Genomic DNA, 22,660 nt, shown 5'->3' with positions numbered 1-22,660 from the left:
GCATTTTTCCTGAACAAAAACACTGCTGCAGTGATTACAATAATTTATCTGAGGATACGCTGACATTAGAAATAGCTCGGTTAAAAGAAATTATTACGAAATCCACCAGGGAATTGGAAAACTTGAAAAAACATTTGTTTAAATTTCGACAGGATAAGAAAAAGAATGAGAACAAGAACAGGCAGGAAAATACTGAACTTGGTAATCAAAATATTAATAACAACAAGGTAAGTCAGTTAATATCTAAGAAAAAAGAGGTAATATGGTATGGTGACTCAATTTTAAAATTTGTGCTTGCTGTGGGAGTCACCACTTCTAGTTTCCCGGGAGCGAAAATTAAAAATATAACTAGCATAATTGAAAACCAAAAAAGAAATGTAAAAGAAATGGTAGTGCTGGTAAGTACTAATAATTTAAGTGGTGACAAACATAGTATGAGAGAAGATATGAAAGGTCTGTTGGAAGAAGTGGGAAAGAAATGTGAGAGAGTAAAAATTGTAGGATCACTACCAAGATATGATAGTACTGAGTTAAGAAGGAGGGCGATGATAGCAAATGATTTCACATGCAGGCTATGCAGAAGATATGGATGTGAGTTTTTAGATGTGTGGGGTGTGTTTGATAGCAGAAAAGATTTGTATAAGAATGATGGCCTGCACTTGAATTCATTTGGCATCAGAAGCCTGGAGAAATTACTTCTTGGTATGAGACTTAATGTAGAGAGTCAGGGAAACTAGAACATCAAGGGAGGAATGGGAAAAATGTGTGTGAAAGTTCAGCTATGGTATACAAACGTGATAAAGATATAAATGCCTTTGAACATGGTTATGTATGTGGCGTAGGAGCGGAAAAATATGATTTGGGTTCGGACCTTTTAAGTATGTCTGGGGAGGGAAAAGAGAAAATTCTAGAACAATACCAAATACATTGCATATCTAATTATAAGAATAGGCTAGGTCGTAATTTATTATGTCTATACACAAATGCCAGGAGCATTAGAAACAAAGGGGTTGTTTGTTGCTTTATTGAATACGATGTGGCCTAAGATTGTTGGCATTAGTGAAACCTGGCTATCAAAATCAGATATGGTAAGTGGCATTGAGTGTAACAGATATACCATTTTTAGGAATGACAGAAGAGATAGGAGAGGAGGAGGAGTGCTACTAATGATATCAGATAACTTAAGTCCAGTTAGGGTAGAAATACAAGAAAATGATGGTAACAATGTCCCATGTAGCAATGAGTTTGAGTCTATTTGGTGGGAAGTGGAGGTTAAGAGAATGAAATATATGGTGGGGTGTTGCTAGACCTGGCAGCTCAGTTGTAGGGGATGAAGAAATGCATTGCCAATTTAGCCTTATGGGTACCAAGCAAATGATCATTATGGGTGACTTTAATTTTCCAAACATTGATTGGGTAGAAGAGAAATCTCATGATTAGAAAGAACAGGAATTTATCGAATTGTTGCGGGATAACTTTCTCAATCAGCATGTGAAAGAAGGAACTCGAGGTCAAAGAGTGTTGGATTTGCTCATCGCATCAGAAGGGATCTCTATCAAGAATAAAGCTATTTTACCACCAACTGGTGACAGTGATCATGCTGTTCTTTCTTGGGAAGTATCTACTTGTATTGAAGCTCCAATTAAAACAGGCTACTTGCTGAACTACAGCTGGAAATTATGATCGACTTAGAATAATACTATCTTTGGTTCCGTGGTATCAGTTACTGAATGAAAACAATGTCAGCAATGAATGAGAATCTTTGAAAATGTGCTTGAATGAAGCAGTATCTAAATGTATCCCTAGTGTTCGAAGAGTAAATAGGTTGGGTGTGAAATGGATGTGCAGCCTTATTAAGCTAAAAATCCACAAGTAAGATAATGTGGAACGAGTATCGTGAGAATAAGAGCGAGAGGAATTATGAAATATATAAAGCTCAGGCCAGAAAAATAATGAGCATTGTGAAAAAAGCTAAAACGGAGTATGAAAAAAATTGGCCATGCAAGCTAAAGGCAATCCAAAAGAATTTTATCGTTATGCTGCAAGCAAAAGAAAGAATGAATGTGGAAGAATAACTTTATTAAATGCAGATGGTACACGAGTGTCGAAAGCTAAGGAGATTGTTCAGTTAATGAGTACTCACTTTGCTAAGATATATCAACCAGGTGTATGTAGTGTGGTGCACAGTGCTACTGCTACATTGTATGAAGAGTTAGAGGTTCATGAAAATGAGGTTGAAGAGCTTTTGCATAACCTGGATAAGAATCTGTCAACAGGGACAGATGGAATATCTGCCCGTTTGTTAAAGGAATGTTCAGCTGAATTGGCTAGGCCTTTCACACATTTGTATAACTTGAGTCTCAGCTCAGGAATGATACCACAGGAATGGAAGGAATGTAATATCGTTCCATTGCACAAGGATGGTGCAAAAAATGATGTCTCTAACTACTGACCTATTAGTATTTCTGGTGTGGTAGTGAAGATTTTAGAGAAGTTAGTAAGAACCTGCATACAGAAATGGGTAGACAATGATTCTACTCTGCAGGGAAGAGCATGGGTTTACTAAAGGAAGGTCATGTTTTAGCAATTTCCTCATATTTTATAACAATGTTATGGCCGAGTTGGATAAAGGAAATGGATACACTATGATAATACTGGATTTTTCTAAGGCATTTGATAGGATACCACACGATAGGTTGTTGTGTAAACTGGAGAATATGGGATTTGAATATAAATTCATGACTTGGATCAGAGGATGATTGACAGACAGATATCAAAAATGTGGTATACAGTGTGTGTGAATCTGCCAGATTTAAGGTAACCAGTGGTCTACTTCAGGGTTCAGTCCTTGGGCCATTATTGTTCAATCTATACATTAATGACTTCAAGCAGGGTCTATCATCAGATTTGCAATTGTTTGCTGACGATGTGAAGATAGGCAGGGCAATCAAGGATGCTACTGATATTCAGCAATTACAAAATAATTTGAATAGACTGGAAATCTGGGCAAATGAAAATGGCTATCAGTTTAATGGTAATGATAATGGGATTTTGGTGTATTGGTAGATAAGAATTTAAAGTTCAAAGGTCACATAGCAAAAGTTGCAAATATAACTCAGAGGATAATTTCTATGCTGAAGCGAACCTTGACATGTAAGGATAAGGAAGTAATTTTGCCTCTTTATAAGGCTTTGATAAGACCATGCTTGGATTACTGTGCTCAGATTTGGTCTCCCGGGTTCCAAGGGAATAAAGAAGCTGTGGAAAGGATGCAAAGAAGAGTTATAAAGATTATATCCGGATTATGGGATTTAAATTATGAGGACAAATTGCGAGTATGCGAATTACAGACTCTGGTTAACAGGAGAAAGAGGGGCGATATGATAGAGGTCTATAAACTTTTGAATGGGTCTTACAGCATTTCAAATGATGAAATTTTTCGTTATACGGAAGGCAGGGAGAGAACACGGGGGCATCCATGGAAGTTAAGGTTGTTCTCAGTCAAGAAAGGGGTAAGAGCTAGGTTTTTCTCTCAGAGGGCAGTGAGGAAGGGGAATAATTTGCCCTTAGGGGTGGTGAGTGCATCTAGTGTAAATGAATTTAAGGGAAGGTATGATAGCTAGGTTGGTTACAGCTTATCTCGATGAGTCCTTGACTCCCTGGAGGTCTCAGATAATAATAATTTGTTAGTGACTTCTAAAGGACAAGAAGTGACCTTCTTAAGGAGCCTGTGGAGTTTTCTAATTTGTGAGTTGGTGGGATTGTACTCAATAGGGAGGTAAGTAGCCCGATCTAATAGTAGAGCATTAAGCTTACCCGTGTAATCCTTTTGGTTAAGTACTACTATGGAGTTATCTTTATCCACTTTGGTGATTATTATTTCTTTGTTTTTCTTCAATTCCTGCAGAGATTTATATTCCTTATTGGATATGTTGGTTTTTGGTGGTCTTGCTTTGGTGAGAACCAACCACTTCTCCTAGACCTACCTGGTGTTTACCAGGTCCTTTGCAGCTGTAAGCTGTCCTACTTTGGCCAAACAGGCAGGACAGCGAATATCAGAATTTCAGAACACAAGGACTATATCCGGTTTCACCAGTACAGCCACTCTGGTCTTGAAGATAATGCTCTGGATACAGGCCACAGAATACGGTGGAAGAAAGCCATGGTAATACACCGTAGTAAATTCAAATTTGAAAGGCTATTCATGGAATCAGCCTCAGCCCTAAGAAAGTCCAAATCTCAACAAATCTGGTTACATGAGACTGCTCCAAATTTGGGACACTAACATTAGAAGACCTTCAGCCCAATGGCCAAGAATACCTACATAGCCCACTAGGGGGTACCATCAGGACTTTTAGGAGAAACAATAACTTCCTGCTTCATTCTCATTTACTATGTGTAGTGCCTGCGTGAACGTCTTTATTTTAAGTTCCTGTGAAGATGGCAATGTGACATTGCCGAAATATTGGAAATATAGATTAAAGTTTAATTTAATTTATATCCTGTGTACGTTGTAAATTTCTTAATTTATTTAATAAGCATATTCAGATTTAAATTAGTCACGTGTCATATTTCTAGCTCTAAGATATAAACAACTGCTGTATGTTCTACCTTTTGAAATTTGCCTATTGTGGCACTGATGTCAATTAGTTTCTGTTCCAAGATATCTGATAACTTCATATTATCAATAAACTGTTTTCTTGTGTTGATATAAATATGTTTTCATATATAAGTTAAACTTCACTTCATTATAAATGTACCTACTTTATGCTCTTCAATTTGTTCTAGTACGACATCCATAAGTCTACTGACAGGTTTCAAGTTAGACAAATATTTCTCTGCACCTGTAAGCCATTCTACAAATTCCTGCAATGCTTCATGAAATTCTGTAGCCTCACGAAGAGCAATCTCTAATTTGATCTAGAAAAAAGTAGATTCAAAAATTAAATTCTGGAAATATTATTACACATATCTCTGTTAAATAAAATATACTAATTTTATTATTATTATTATCATTACGTGCAACCTCCAAGGAGTCCAAAGACTCATCGAGGGAGGGCACTTACTCTACAACTCTCCATCTCCACCACTTATTCCAGCAACTACAACATACCTCCACTACCATTATCTACACCAACAGCATCTACTGCCTGCCACCACCACTAATATATTTGCCTGTAAATTGAATGTGCTCTCAAGGCTGATTTGCCTATATGTGGGTTAAAAAACATGAGTTTCTGGGAGAAAAAAATCCTTCTACCTCTGCAGGAGATCAGTAACTCACCTTCAATGGATAAAAAACCATATAACTGATTAATTGCAAGTAAATGAATAATTATTTAATAAATATATTAAACATTCTTTTATACAGTATATAAATATATATATTAAACACACACACGTCACATAAGGTTGTTAAACCACAATAATAATACAGCTGGGGGAGTTTTAGTTAAGAAATGATCTGTTAATGTGTTTCTTGAACAGCTGAAAGATGTACTCTTTGGTAAAAAAAAAAAAAAAAAAAGTGAAGAAGGCTGTTCAAAAAATTGAGACTGATGAATAAAAGAGGATGGATGGCTGGTTAGTTTGTTGAAGGTGTATTGGTTCAAAGACAACAAAGGTCATACTGCATCATTTACAATGGTTAGAGCTGCACAAAAGGTAAAAAAAATAACTAGTTAAATAAGTAAATAATATGATGCATAATAAAACAATTTTAAAAAAAATCATCTACACCAATGCCATCTACTGCTCACCACCACTAGTAGTATTTTTGCCTATAAATTGGGCAATGCCATATCTATATATACATTGAATTTATGTTCAAAAGCATGTGTATAAATTAATTGTTTATAACTGTACATGTAATTAAGTGCATACAGCTCAGACAATAGTAAAAATTTCATTCCTTTCTCAAAGTGAAGTGCCAGAACATGGCAAATGGTAAGATGTGAAAATAGCATGCAAAGTACAACATAGGTGGGTCATCAGTCCTCAACTGATAAGTATGTGTAAGATGACTGAGACTTATGTACACCTAGCAAGAACAAACTACTCTCTTCTGTTTCTATGTAAACTAGACTGCCAAAGCACTCACAATTGAACCCATTAACAGACAAAGCACTCACAACTGACTCTAGCAACTGATTCCATTCATTCACAACTCTCCAAGCAAAAAATTTAATCCCAAACATAAAGACTCTGGATAGGCAATAAGCAAAATACATCAGTAGTAATTTGTATATGATGGTGAATAAAATGCAAGTAAAATTGGAGGGTACTCACTGTTCCACAATCCAGCTTGAATTGAATAAGTGCAGGAAAATCATAATCTCTTTTCACTCACTTGACACTGTCAGTTCTGGAACAGTCTAGTTAGAGACTGCCATTTCGCCATGCTTGTAAGACACAGGCCAAAATCCAATCCAATTCTTCACAATAAGATTTCTTAATACCTGAAACAACTCTAGTTCATTTTCCTCTATTATCATATCAATTCTATCACATTGGTCACCACAAAATCTGCACCTTGAATCACTCAATAATTCTCTACCATCTGTATTCATTAAAATTATGCTTCCGTAATAATTGTTTTCTTTTTATCTATAATCATTGCAGTTGCAAATATGCTATGTTATGTTTAATGTAAAAGAACATTAATGTGGATTGTCAAATTTCACTTTTTGATATTTGCATTCCTGCTGGAGGGTGCAGATTACAGTGTTTTTGAATTTGATAATTTCTAGGTTTTTGAAATTATCAAATTCAATTCTAAATTTTGACTGGTCTTGCATATGTTTGTTGTTTTTAAGTGGGAGGAGTTTGCATTTTGAGGTTTTTAGTGTTTCAGGTGCTTTTTCTGGTGTGTTTTGTTGTATTCTCTCTCTCTCTCAATAATAGTAACCACCATATAAGGACTACATGTACACAGTATCCTACAAGATTTTGTAGCATGCTGTGATTGTGGTATGTATGCATTCCAGAAATTAAAGATGCCATGAGATGGTGGCAGTATGTCTGCAATAAATGAAAAATTAGGTGATATCAGTATCCCTGGTTTTAGAAATGAGTAAGTGCTGAGAGAGAGATATGAATATCATGATACAGGGTGAAGAAGGCAAGTATGACATGGAAGAGATGGATTTGTGAAGTGTGACTGATGGTTTTGCAGATTTAGAGCATGGGTTGGATTGAGCAGGTGGAGAGGGGAGGGGGAGACACAAAGGGAGAAGTGGAAAGTATGAAAAATGAATTGATTCTCTTGCAAAAAGAGAGATTAGCAAACAAGGTGTGTGTGTGGGGGGGGGGGGAAGAAGAGTTATAGAAATGATAGAAGGGAAGGAAGAATGGAAAAACCAGGTGGAAAGAAGAAATGAGAGAATGTTTGGAAAGTACAGGGACAAGAGGGGGGGGGGGAAGAATGCAGGTAAGCAAGGGATGACTATCAATGAGAGGTGTGATGTATGAAAATTTAATTATTCATTGTGAGCACAGTAGAATTAGTATTAGAGGAGTGCTCTATAGAGGAAGTGCACTACAGAGCAAGAATGACTGTATGTGGTAATTAAATGAGGAGAAAATGTGGATGAGGTGACGTTAGTATGAATGATGTGATAATTTGATTGGTTAGTTAATTTATGGTTTATTTGTTTATTCATACTGCACCTTATCAAAGTTTACAGCAGTACAAAAAGTATTAATAAATCAGAAAGAGAAAAATTAGTAAACAATATGTAGGTACAAAACATTAAGTTAAGCAATGCAGCCCTTGCATACAAATAGAAATTCTAATCAAATCTGTTCGTACAAACGAATTCTTTGTAAAAAATTTAAAAACAGTATGCAATTTGTTGTTTACCTGAGTGTATATGCCTCAGCCAGGTAAGTAAAAATTTCATTCCTCTCTCACACGAAGTACCGACAGTCCACCAGAATATGACAAATGGTGAGATGCATGCTGCATTTTGTGCACATAGGTGGGTCATAAGCCCTAAGTAAATAAGAATGTGTAAGATGAGTGTGTGACCTATGCAGAGCTTAGCAAGTACAATTTTCTCTCTTCTAAGTTGACTAGACTGCCAATGCTCAATTTCAGAATTAATCTCATGCAATTGTTTGTCAGTGCTTTCTACCATGGGAACTGCCACTGGGCTAGCTTTGATCTTATCTCTAATATGCATTTAATAATGTCAAGCAGTACATGGAAAATATATCAGCTGATCTAGCAGATGCAGTCTCATTTCTCTTAATTCTAATGTCAATGGAAATCTTGCACAACTAAAGATCTTTAGTTTATACAACAGTAGAAAACCTGACATAGCACTCATTTGTGGATGTGAATTATATACAGGAGATCAAATAGCCTGTAAAGAACTCAATAAGTCTGTATAAATTGCACACTTATGGTAGCCATTTTTTTTATATGCACAAGTGCAAACTGAATTTCATGCAACTCTGATGTATAATTACTTAATGAACTGGATGATTGGAGATAGTAATGTCAGGAAACTACAGCAGCACAACCAACAAAAGTCTCATATCTTGAACTATCAGTATAGATGGGCAATAAAACAGAGTGGGCTGCTCTGTGTGCATCAAACAAATGCATGGAGAGAGATGATGGAGTATGCAACTTCTATAGTTGACAAAGTGAAATGTTCCAGAATGGAGTGCAAACCAGCCATGAAGGAATGCTATTATGTTTGGTGCAGGTAACATTGTCAACATTCAAGCCAATAGATTCCACAATCTCTTTAATATGCATACCAGTATGACATGTGTGATAATGAGCTTCTCAATACAGAGAAAGATACTATTCCATGTAGAATGCTGTGGAAGGGACTTTATTTTTAGAGCATAGTTAAGAAACAACTGTTTTTGTCTAAGTGATAGAGCCAGTTCATTTGCTTATTGAAAGTAAGGATGGTGTTCCTGGATGAACCAAGAACACCATCCTTATACGATTAACAGTATGTGGGTCCTTGTTTGGGCTCCTGAAACATTTGAGGATGAAGAATTCATGCTGAAGGGATTTTTTTTTTTTGTTTGGAGTCAGAGCTCCACACCCACCATAGAGGCACACATAGATGTCCACTGAATGATAAGCAATGACTGTGCTTTTGACTGATGCCAGGTCTACTATACTGCCACCTCAGTAAGCCTCGAGTCTTGTCCCAAGACCATGGGTGTAGATTTACTGCAATACCCTTGTAGGCAACTGTTCCTGGCCAGGCCAATTCAGGACCACTCATTTTGCTGAAGCTGAGGCCAAAGTAGCAAGTTCATCATGATCCAAATTTCTGGATGGCCACAGGTAGTAATGCACGACAAACATGGTGATAGGGCTTTGGATCCCAGAGATGATAGTCTGGAAGAGAGAATAGTAAAAAAGACTCAGGAGAAGTAGAGCAAAGAATATGGGAAGAAATGCAAAAAACAAACAAAAAAAAATGCGAGAGAGAGAGAGAGGATGAAAAGGGGCAGTACCATCACTGGGAGATCCCTTCCACCATAGATGCTACATGGAGAATGGCCCCTAGAAATACCATGAATCATGTGATGACAGAGATCTGATGTTAATTTTAGAGATTGTGGAATAGAAATGTATGAGAGGGAAGATAACGAATGCATTGCTCAGATACGATAATGCAGTGCTTGGAATGCATTTGACGATAAAAGAGAGCTGTATGCAAGAAAAGGGTGCAGATGAATATGAAGGGACACAGCCATTTGGAGAAATTGTTCTCTGGGCAAGTGAGAGTGTTACAGCAAGGAAACTAGATTTGCAAGAGTGGATGAGAACAGGGATGTCCACTTGCAGGTATAGCCATCACTTCGAAGATGGAAGAATATGATATATTGCAGTCAAATGGAGTCTGAGGAGTATAATAGTTAGAGGAACAGTGATAATGCACTTATGCTTCAATATTAAACCAGGGATATAATGAATAAAAGAAATGAGTTGTTGGCATTAATAGCTTTGGTCTCTTCGCAGAATGCTGAAATCAGTGAAATGTAGTTGGCAGAAGAGGATGTCCTGCCAGAAATAGATGCAGAGGAGTATAGCATATTTTGGGCACAGCAGAAATGGTAAATGGACCAGCAGAGCTTTAATTACAATAAGTGATGACTTGTGTACTCTCAAGACTGGAGAATTTGGAAGGAGATAGTAATACTTATCTTCATCTGGGTAGGAGGATACTTACTGGAATGTTGATATAAGTCCGATAACAAAAGAGTGAACAGCATATGTTCAGGAAGTTTAGTTGGACAAATGATTATTATGGGAGGTTTTAACTATAGCAGCATAAAGGGGGTAGCACAAATGGTATAGAATAATAAATGAACAGATTTCAAAAACTCTTGAGGAATAAATGTCTTAGGTAACAAGTAGTAGATGGAACATAAGGGATTTATGTCTGAGCATCACAGGATCTGAATATAAGTGAGATGTCATCCTTGAACCCATTTGGCAAGTGTGACCATGTAGTAGTCTGGATTTGGAAGATAAAAAGACATGCACAGTTGTCAAGGACAAAGGAATTTATGTGGTATTATAAAGTGGGTGATTATCATAATCTTAAAAATCAGCATGGGGTAGTTTCAGGGTGGAGAAATTAGAAAAGAGAGATATTTCTAGTGCATGAGAGATGGGAAAAAATATTTATTATTAGCAGCAATAACAAGTTGCATGCCTCAAGTGAAAGTAAAGTGAATGACTAATGAAATCAAACAGGTGAAGATGAAAGAGAGAATATGAAAAAAGTATAAAAAGAAGAGAAGTTGCAAGAGGAAGACAAAATTGGAATATGAGTAGGGATTAGTCTTTCTGATCCAAGCAAAATCCTACAGACATTTTGTTATGCAGCCAGTATGAGGAGGAAAAGGAAGAAAAATTATTGTGGAAGAATGACATCATTAGATGGAAATGAAGATAAAGTGAGTAATGCAGATTACACAGTGGATTTGTTTAATGATCATTTTACTGAAGTATTTCATCCTGGTTAAGGAATTTAATTACAAGACTGATGGGGAGGGTTCAAGGTTCAAAAGTACATGAAGAGAATGTGTTTTGAATACAAAGTACTCAATATCAATAATAGACAGTAAGACTGGGTAGGATTTCATCACGTTTTAAGTGAATGTAATAAGGAACTGATAGTTTTTTCACTGACCTAGCTATGAGAAGAATGCCCATGGCACAGAAGGAGAGTAAGAGAGTGCCACTGCATAAAGGTGGTGGTAGAATGGAGGTGTCAAAATATAAACCAATTTGTATTGCTTCTGTAATGTTAATATTTTGGAAAGATTAGTGAAAGATCATACAAAGTTGGATAGTGAGGGAAATGTTATTTGAGGCGCAGAATGTATTTCTTAAGAGACATTCTTGTTTCAGTAATTTGGTTGCTTTTTATAATAAAGTGACAGAAGCAACTGATCAGGGAAAGACATCTATGCCCCTCCCCCATCACTACCATACATCCAACAGGTGCTGCATGATAATATGATATTTAAGTTGCAGTATATGGGTTTAGACATCACGTCACTGGAGATTGGCTGTCTGATAGATAATAGATCTGTAGGAGCAGTATCAAGGAAAAGAAATGAAGGTCACAAGTGGGATTCACAGTGCTTGGTACTGGAACCTCTGCTGTTTAACCTTTTTATCAATGATAAGGTTAATGGGTTGAAGGGAGATATTTGGTTATTTGCATATGATATGAAACCTCGAAGGTTATTAGAATAGCACCAACATGGTAGCCCATTAGGAGGATTTCAATAAGCTAACAGATAAATAAATGGAAATTTCATTCAAATGTAACTAAATGTAAGGTCTTGAAATTTGGATTCCATCAATAGGATGCTGTATACTCTAGTTGCAGAATTATAACAGAGAAAATGGAGAAGGCAATGGATCTTGGGATGATAGGCAATAAAAATTTGACATTTAAGAGATGCATTGTGAAGTTGGTGAAGGTAAACCAGGGGAGTACTGCAATACTAAGGACTTGAACCAGCAGAAATAAAGGAGTTGGGATTCCATTATATAAAATCCTGATCAGACCACATCTGGATTATACACAGGTTGTCATCATAATCAATTTCTTGATATGTACCCTCAGGGGTGGTCAGGCAACTATGACAGCACTACATGATTAAGTTTAGATTATTATTAATCTCCTATCAACAATTTTCCTCCAAATTAGTGTATTACTTGTCAGCACTCCAAATTGTCATATCCTACATTTTGTTCTTCTAATGCACTCCTCACTGAATCAATCCAGCTAAACTTTGGTCTTCCTCTGGGGCTTTTTCCTGCAAACTCAGCATCAAACAAATATTTTTTTTAAAAATTGAATGCAAAACGTCAGGTTCCTCCCTAATGTCTTAATTTTTAATATGATTATGCCACTGATGACACCTGTTCAGCCCTCTAATTTTTTTTTTTTCTAAAAACTCTCATATCTGCAGTCTCTGATCAAGTGCTTTATATCTAGCCCAATTCTTAGATCTGTAACTTAAGTGGTTTGAACACTGTCTCGCTTACTGCTAGTTTAGAGTGTTAACTAATTTCTCTCTAATTCCATATTAATTTATTTAGCTGGCTACCCACAATACTAGCTTTGCTTATTGTGTTCTCTACTTTTAGATTTAACTTGTTATCTTCACTCATAACCATGCCTACAGCTGTTATTCAATTTAGTTACAGAATCCTGGAGACTTGCACTGGATGTGTTTAGGAGTACAACCTCATCTGCATAAAGCAAAGTACAAAGTCTGATATCTCCAATTCTAATATTAGGTTTAATGCTACTTTCTTTCATAATGTGATCCATATAGATGAATAAAAGTGGTCATAATATGCATCCTTGTCTTACATCTGATTTGACATCAAACTATCTTCCTGTATTCCCTTCAATTCTAACTGCTGACTTACAGCTTATATATAGACTGTGTATGCCCTGTAAAATGTTCGATTTATCCCATATAACCATAGTGTTTTGAAAAGTTTCTCCTTGGGCACCTTGTTATATGCATCCAGATCTACAAAACTTAATTATAGATCCTAGTCATATTATACAGAGGTGGATAATAAAAATGATAATCAGGAAAGTACAATATTAGTCATCAGGAGAGAATGAGAGCATGCAGACTGCAAAGTTTAATGGACAGAAGATGAAGATGTGCATAATTAAGACATTTAAACTGTTGAGATTTATTTACATGATTGACAATGGAGAGATTCTCATATGGTAGAACAAAAGGAAGGAATAGGACTAAGGGCACCTTTTGCACGCTCCATCTCTGGAGGATGCAAAAGGTGAATAGTTGTCGGTATTATTTCTGATACAGCAAGTGAATCGATACAGAATATAACATGGCAATCAATGCATCCACCATGTTCTGCTACAGCCATATCTTTTAAGTAGTAACTGCACAACATCCAGGACAACTGAGCAATCTGATAATTTCAAAAACTTAGAAAAGCAGCAACAACTATAGATATTATTTATTATTATTATTATTTTTAAATATAGGCACATACATGAGAGATTGGTTAGTCATTATGGTACATTAGTACTGTGGATGGGTAAATAAATTGATACAAAAGAACTAGGAATAGAATTTCTATTCTCTCTAGGTTAGTCTAAGTTCCAAGAGGACTGGAACTTTTTTTTTTAAACATGTTCACAAACAAAAACAAGTATGAAATGATTTTTTCCCCCTTCTCCCCTAGTAAGTTGCAGTGAAGAACAAAATGCATAATTTAGAGACTGACAATTTATATATCCATCATCATCAAATTCCTGCAATGTACCCTCAAGGGGTGTACAGGATATGACAGTACTACATGAAAAAATTACATCATTACTAACTTCCTATCTACAATTTTCCTCCAAATCAGTCTGTTACTTGTCAAGACTCCAACATTATCAGATCTTATATTTCTATCGTCTAAGGCACTTTGTACCGTATCAATCCACCTATATCTTGGTCTTCCTCTGGGTCGTTTTCCTGCCAACATGGCAGAGAACACTTGTTTTGCTAATCTTTCCTCTCCCATTCTATTTAAGTGACCATACCATCTGAGATTAGCTCTGCTAACGCATTCCTGGATGCTGACAATGTCAAGTTCTTTCCTAATATCCTCATTTTTAATATGATATTGCCATTGATGCCATCTGTTCACGCCTCTAATCTTTCTCAGGACTCTCATATCTGCGGTCTCTAGTCTTTGGTCAAGTGTTTTACTTCTGACCCAGCTCTCAGATCCATAAGTTAAAATTGGTTTGAACACAGTCTTGTATACAGCTAATTTAGTGTTCCGACTAATTTCTTTCTTATTCCATATGAATTTATTCAATTGACTTCCCACGATACCAGCTTTGCTGATTCTGTTGTCTATTTCTATATTTAGTTTACCATCTTCAGTAAAAATTGTGCCTAAGTAGCTGAAATGTTTTACTTGTTCCACAGGTTCTCCATTCACAACACAGTTGACATTTTCAATGATTCTGCCTATTTTCATTGTCTTTGTCTTTTTATTGCTGACCTTCATACCATATCTATTACAACAGCTATTCAATTTAGTCAGAGAATCTTGCAGACGTGTAGCGGATTTATTTAGAAGTATAACATCATCCGCATAAAGCAAAGAGCTGACATTAACATCTCCAATTTTGATATCAGGTTTAATACCACATTCCTTCATAATGTGATCCATATAGATAATGAATAACAGAGGGGATAATGTACATCCTTGTCTCACACCAGATTTAACATTAAACCATCTTCCTGTACTTCCTTCAATTCTAACTGCTGACTCACAACTCAAATAAAGACTAAGTATTGCTTGATATAATGCCCCATTGACACCATATAACTGCAGCGTATTGAATAGCTTCTCTCTTGGCACCTTGTCATATGCCTTTTCCAAATCGACAAAACTTAAATACAGATCTTTGTTATATTCCCATGCTTTCTCGACTATTTGTCGTAAAGTGAAGATCTGATCCTGACAGCCTCTATTTGGCCTGAATCCAGCTTGTTCTTCACCAAGCTTTTCTTCCACAATTCTTCTCAACCGTTTCTCAAGTATACTTGCATAGATCTTGCCAGGAACACTCAGTAGGGAAATACCTCTGTAATTCTCACATTCAGTTTTATTTCCCTTTTTATATATGGGTACTATGAGAGCTCTACTCCAATCATCGGGAATTCGTCCCTCTGTCCAGGCTTTCTGAACTATGCAGTGCAGCCACTGTAAGACTCTTATACCACCATACTTCAGCATTTCTGGTCGAATATCATCTACTCCTGCTGCCTTTCCACATTTCAAGCCTTTGATGGCTTTTTCTACTTCAAGTATGGATATGTATTCCTGACTGCATGCCTGGTCAGTGTTTTTTATCGCTGTGCTATCATCACTGCTTGTTTCATTTAGCAGTTTTTCAAAGTATTTACTCCATACTTCAAGGATATCTTTTGCTCCTGTTTTCATTTCACCTTTATCATCTCTAATTCCTTTTACAGCACTCTTTCCTCCATTCCTAAGCTTCTTCAACAACCTCCAGAATATTTTGCCACCTTCTTGATATTTATTTTCTATATTCTTGCCAAAGTCCTCCCATGACTTTTGTTTAGCTAGTTTTACACACTGTTTAGCTTTCTTACATTTGTCTCTGTATTCTGTAAGAGTAAAAGCTGACTTATTTGCCAGGAACTTTTGATATGCTTTCTTCTTTTCCTTCACTGCCTCTTTAACTTCCTGTGTCCACCAGGGAGTTCTGATTTTTTTTATCTTTGCACACAACCTCACCACATGCCTCTCTGGAAGAATCAATCAACGTTTCCTTCAGAGTTTGCCACTGAATCTCCAAGGTTTGATTCCTGTTCTCAAACTCTTTCATTTTCTTTTCAATAATATTTCTGTATTTTAGTCTACAGTTTACATCTGAGAGCTGCTCAACTTTTATTCGCTTTAAAACTTTCTTACATGTTATTCTTTTCAATATGAAATTCAATTTTATCCTGCTCAAGACTAAATAGTGATCACTTCCAATTTCAAATCCTCTGTACACTCTGGTGTCCTGCACCAGGGAGAAAACATCACTATCAACAATAACATAGTCAATGAGATTTTTCTTATTCCTAGCCTCCTCTCTCCATGTGAATTTGTGCACATTTTTATGTTGGAACATGGTGTTAGTAATAACCAGTCCATGTCCTGAGCAGAAATCCAACAGATATTTGCCATTATTATTAGCTTTGCTCTTTTCTCCAAATTTTCCCAAAATATTTTTGTATGTCTCACAATCATTTCCTACTCTACTATTTAGATCCCCAACAAGGACCAACTTTTCCTTTTTCATTGTGTCAGTTGCTTTTTCTAAAGCCTCAAAAAATTCCTCCACTTCTACCTTAGTAGAACCTTCTGTGGGACCATAGGCACAAATAAGTCTCATTGTCCAGTTTCCCATTCTCATATTTGCCCACATTACTCTACTTGAGACTGACTGCCATTCAAGAAGATTAGCCTCGTATTTTGTGTTGAATACTATGGCTACTCCTTCTTTTCCTTGATTGTTATTGCCTGAATATAACATTTTGTATTTATTGCTCAGAAAGATCTCACCAGTTTTGGTCTTTTTTGTTTCAGTCACCCCTATTATGTCGATCTGGTACTTATCTAATTCCTCAGCTAGCTCCATTTCTTTGCCATTCAGGCTTCTTACGTTGATAGTACCGATCTTTAACTCTGGTGATGTTGAGTTGGGGTTTGTTTTCAGATTTGTTCCAGTAGCTGACTTTTTGCTGTTCGCCCTGGTTCCCTGGCGAAAACAACGGGGGCCTTGTTTAACCGGGCGACGCCCCAGCCGGCATGAAATTTTGTCGTGTTGTACCATCATTTTTTATTTTGGTTTAACCAATAAGAATACAATTTGGTCGGCTAAATCCCAAATTGCCAGCCCATCCTCGTTCGTTCAGTATCAAAGTAGATACCCAACAAGGTGCACCACGAGAAGGTGAGGATTGGACATTAGGTCAGAAGCCCTGGTCGGTTCTCCGCATTCCTTTAAAGGCTATGTGGAGGTCTCCTCTCAGTTATACAGCTTTGACCTTTAAGCACCCCATTTATATATCCATTAACATTAAATAATGATACCTTTCGATCATTAGCTCTAGTAAGAACGTTTTCCCATCTTTGTTTCAAAGTACGTAAATTGTGTTGAAGATTTGTAGCTGCTCCTTCATTAGAACGTTTCAAATAGTCTTGACCCTGCTGGAGTATGGCTTCAACTTTGTGTCTGTTATTGTCCAGGTCACTGAACAGCTCCTAAAATAAACAACAAATACCAGTGTAAAGATTATTTTTGATTATGACATATTCTTGGTTTATACAGCTGTAAATTTCTATTTTTTTTTTTTTTTTTTTTTACAAATTAGGTAAGTATGTGATTATGGGTTTAATTATATATAACAACACATGAAATGAATGTTTTAATGAGCAATTATAATAGGATTCTCTTAAATCAAGAAATAAGATTTAAGATTCTTCTAAATCTTCTCTTAAACACGATTCTCTTAATGACAACTATTGTAGGACTTTTCTTTCTGATAATTTCATAGTTTGATAATCAGAAAATGTACAAAAACTTTGCTGATAGTGCACATCAATTTTATTTTACATAAAACAAATGAGCAAGTACAGTACATTTTTTCTCCTTAATCTATGAAGATCAATTTACATAAAAAATAATATGCTTGCCCATCTAGAAATAACAGTGACCATCTAGAAATGAATTCTGCTAAACCATCTCACTCTGGTAAAAAGATATGCTTAATGGATTATTTTATTATTATTATTATATGCTATCCATGCAGTCTAGAGACTCATCATGGGAGACCCAAATTAAACATTATGCACACAAATCCTATTATATCTCTCCTTGAATCCACTCACCATCAGGGAACTTGCAACCAATTCTGGCAACCCATTCCATTCACTCACACCACTCTCCACACAAAAAATTTGGTCTGCACAACCCGACTAACCACACTCTTACACAACTTCCACAGTGGCTCCTAGTACTCTATTTGTCATATATTGAAAAACTACTTTTGCATCAATTTTATAAATCCCCATTAATGTATTAAACATTTTTATCATGTCCCCTCTTTCTTGCCTATCAACTAAACTTTGTAACCCACAAACCTTAAACCTATTCACATAGGCAGCAATCCACAGACTTGTCACCAGCTTAGTCACTCATTTCTGAATCTTTTCTACCATCCCCTGGTGACCAAATCTGTGCACAGCAGTCAAGATGTGGCCAAATCATATACTGAAAACTCTTTGGTTCTTGATGTTGTCTCTTCATAAGACAAACTACTAGTTTCAACAAGTTTCGTGTTTATTGCATAGCAAAATTACTGCCTTACAGATAAACAATTAACGTTAATTAAAGTAAAATATTTGTCATTTACTGGATGGACTGCATGATTTTGAGCTTGTAGATAAGTCATTATTTTAATATTGATAATTTTCGATTATAGAATCCGTGTGTATGACTGTGGTTGAGTGTGTGTGTGACATGGAGTTTGGTAAGGAGTTTGACATGGGGGATTTTGTGGTATGTAGTGTGTGCACGCACTATGCATTCATTGCCAAGAGAAAATGGATGTGATATGAGAATGGTATTAGAGAGAGAGAGAAAGTGTCATAGATGCTTTACGAGCCAGAAATGCGAGATTTGTTGGAATTGAGAAAATTAAGTAGTAAAAAATAGTGGCAAAAGCTGCAAAATTGAAATTATTGAAGTGAATGGAGTTCCAGGTTTAAATGATGATGAAAGTAATGCGAAAGAGAATATAAATGAGGTGACTGAAATTAGCATTATGATAGCATATGCAACAGTTAAACCGACAGACTGTAAGATAATGAGTGTGACAGGTAGTGAGAATGAAATGCAACTGACCTGTTAGAGGCAGTAAAGAGCGGTAAGAAAATAATTCAGGATATAAAAGAATTGTTGGCAAAGATGAGACAAGAGATGAGAAAATTGCAGAGAAATGAGATTAACATGTATGTATGGAAGGGAGAAGAAGGTGAGAATACAAGGTGGCAGTGTGAAGATGACCAATGATTCGAAAGTGATTATGTATGGGGATCTGATTATTAGAAGTGTGAAATGAGAGGATGCATAAATTTAGCTTTCCAGGGGGTGGAATGAGCAGAGATTGAAGCACTAGATATGAGGAAAACATGAGCAAGAGAGTTGGTAAACACAAGTTATCTAGATGGCAACAAGGAGAATGTAATGATGAGTATCAGGAGGTTGCTGAAGAGAGCAAAGATAACAGTGTGGTAGGAAAGGTAGTCAGCTTATTTCCCAGGTATGAAAGTGATGAGATGAGACAGTGGGCAAGGATTATAAATGGGTTGCTAGCTGAGAAGTGTGAAGGAATTCATTTTGCTAATGTGTGGGATAAATTTTGGGATGGATGGAACTGTATAAAAGAGATGGGCTGCATTTGAATAGATTTGGTGTGAGTTAGCTGGAGAAACTGTTGCTGAAAGAGAGAGAGAGAGTGTGTGATAACTGAGGTGAACACAAGAATGAGGAAGCAAGAGGTCATGTGGAACAGCAGGTAAGTACAGTAGGAGAGCTTATGAAGGCAGAGTTGAGTGGCATGAGTGAAGAGAATGAGAGAGAAGGTAAACAAGACAAACAAAGAAATGGGGGAGATCAGGGAGACACTGCATGAGAAGAGTGGATGATGAACACAGGAGTTTATGTGTGTACCACACAGGACTAAGTAACCAGAGATGTGGGGAAACAAATAGGTATGAGGAGAGGTGCAAGATCAGAGATGAGTGGCCAAGGGGAGGAGGGGGGATACGGAAGAGTTACATCTGAGGAGTCCGGTTGGGGAGACTTGTTACAGAACCAGAAATAAGCCTAGTATATATGTATGTTTATGCATATCTGTAAGCCTAGCATATGTTTACAAATGCCAGAAGTATTCAAAATAAACAAAATGAAATTGTAGCATTAATAGAGTATATATGTCCCAAAATTGTGGAAATAAGTGACATATGGTTAGATGAGGATGACATTCTAAGAGGAATAAAATGGAGAGATATGTTTCACGTGAGGATAGGCAGGATAAAAGGAGGAGAGGAGTGCAGTTAATGGTAGCAGAGGAATTATCTCCAACTAAGGTGGAGATGAAAAGAGCAATTCGAAGTAGTATGGTGTGAGGTGGAGGTGAACAAAATGAACTATCTAGTTAGGTGTTGCTATAGACCTGATAATGTGGAGGAAAGCTAAAAAGGAAATGAACAGGCAAATCGGTCTAGCTACTAAAAAAAGAGTGATCATTATGGGTGATTTTAATTATGGTAATACAGACTGAAAAGAAGAGATAGCATCTGGGAACAAAGAATGAATTTTGAGTTTTTGAGGGACAACTACCTGAAGCAGGTAGTTGTCCCTCACACCATACACTCTTCAGCTGGTGAGAGTGGCCATGAGGTGATTAATTGAGTGGTGGTCACTCATAAGAGGAATTCTGTGAGAAAGTTATATGTAGAACTATAAGACTGATAATTATGAGAAGCTCAGGAGACAGTGTGCAGCTATATCATGGAATGAAGAAGGAAAAGAAGAAATTGTAAGGAAAGGAGATCGGTGCTTCTTGGGACCTGTTCAGGAACTGTCTGGAAGAAGCAATGTTTGAATGCATTTCAAATGACAAGAGGTTGAATAAGGTGAGTGATAAATAGATGAATGAAGTGAAGCATGCAAGTTGAAAGAAGAAGGCATTATGGAGGCAGCATAAGATGAGTGGGTGTGACAGTCAGTTGCACGAGGAGTACAAAGAGCAAGCAAAAGAGGTAACTAGCATTTTAAGAGTGGCAAAAGTGCAGTATGAACAGCAGTTAGTTAATGAGGCCAAAAGGAATCCTAATTAGTTTTTTTGATATGTGACCAGTAGAAGAAAGAATGATTATGAAAAGATTATACTAGTTGGAGAGAATGGTAGAATTATAACCACTCAGGAAGATACAGAAGAGATGTTGAATGAATAGTTTATGAAAGTATTTCATGAAAGTAACATCATGCAGAACCTGAGAACAGTAGGGAGGAGGAGTAACTGATGGTGAGTGAGCAAGGGGTATATGAGGAATTGAGGAAACTTGATGTCAACAAGCCTATGGGATCTGATGGTATATCACTGCATGTCTTGAGGGAATGTTCTGGGGAGTTAACAGCTTTAACTAACATTTTTAATGTGAGTCTTATATAAGCCCAAGTTCCAAAGGAGTGGAAAGATGGCATAGTTGTTCTTCTTCATTGAAATGGGGGGGGGGGATTAAGGCTTCGAATTATAGAAAAATCTGTCTGTCAAGAATTGTGGGAAAGGTGTTAGAGAGATCAATGAGAACCAGGATTCAGAACTGGGTTGATGACAACAACATTCTCTTTGATGAACAGCATAGGTTTGCTAAAGGAAGGTCATGTTTTAGCAATCTGCTTACTATAACAAGATGACAGGTGCATTGGATAAATGGAAAACATAAACAGTGGTATATTTAGGTTTTGCTAAGGTCTTTAATATAATGCCACATGACAAGCTGGTAATTAAACTGGAGCAGATGGAGTTGGACAGTAGATTAGTGCACTGGATTGGAGATTGACTGCCTGACAGGTATCAGCAAGTTGTGTATGCAGGAGCAACATCCGAGAGGAGAAATGTCACAATGGTGTACCGTAGGGGATTTGTTTTGGGTGCTTTGCTGTTTAATTTACATGGAAATGATATTGGGAAAGGCTTCAATGGTTATATACAGTTTTTTTGCAGACGATGCAAGGTTGAGAAGAAGTATGAGGAGTACAGTGGATGTTGTAGCCTTGCAAAGGTATTTGTGTATTTTCTGAATGGGAAAATGAATCGGGCTAAGGCGGCTAAGGAATGTATTTAATGTTTCGCAGCTCCATGGCCACGAAAAATTAAATACATTCCTTAGCCACCTGAACAAACAACACAAACGTATCCAATTCACCATTGAAATCGAAAACAACAATGCTCTTCTTTTCTAGACACACTTGTCACATCTTCCCTCAGACTGTCTCCTTCTCTGTCTACTGCAAACCTACAGACATGGGCCAATACATACACAGAAATTCATACCACCACCCAACACAAAAACTAGAAGTCATAAGCACTCTCAAGCACAGAGCACTAACAATTTGCTTGAATGAGCAAGCTCTAAACAAAGAAATCGAAATCATTAACCATACATTTGTAAAAAAATTGCTACAATAAAAAAAACAGTTTACAAGATTCTCCATAAAAATACCACTAAAAACAAAAAAGATTACAAGAATACCATAGCCATACCCTATGTTACAAGCATTTCAGAAAAAATAGACAGAACCCTACATAAATACAACATCAAGACCACCTTCAAACCCCTGACAAAATTAAAAAATTTACTCAGTTCTTCCATACCTAGCCCACCTAGGGGATTACAAAATCCAATGTACATGTAACCTACCCTACAGAGAGGAAACAGGACAATCAGAAAAGAAGAACACAAACAGCACAATAAATAACTCCATTATGGCAAAACAGCTATCAGAACATG

At 36.7% G+C, this 22,660-nt stretch overlaps 1 protein-coding gene across 1 annotated transcript in view; it reads right to left on the bottom strand.

Moving 5' to 3' along the window:
• Positions 1-22,660, bottom strand: part of shot (dystonin-like protein short stop) — a 1,304,552-nt gene that overhangs the window by 255,124 nt on the left and 1,026,768 nt on the right. The window contains exons 74-75 of the mRNA XM_090402172.1: positions 17,171-17,341; positions 4,765-4,920 (exon numbers count right to left, since the gene is read on the bottom strand). Coding sequence (XP_090258298.1) covers positions 4,765-4,920; positions 17,171-17,341 — 327 coding nt within the window. The remainder of the gene's footprint in view (positions 1-4,764; positions 4,921-17,170; positions 17,342-22,660) is intronic.

This window comes from Typopeltis vanoorti, chromosome 12, assembly GCF_054136105.1.
Source record: "Typopeltis vanoorti isolate ZY-2024b chromosome 12, IOZ_Tvanoo_1.0, whole genome shotgun sequence".
Classification (NCBI taxonomy): domain Eukaryota; kingdom Metazoa; phylum Arthropoda; class Arachnida; order Uropygi; family Thelyphonidae; genus Typopeltis; species Typopeltis vanoorti.
This window is presented reverse-complemented; position numbering and strand designations above follow the sequence as displayed.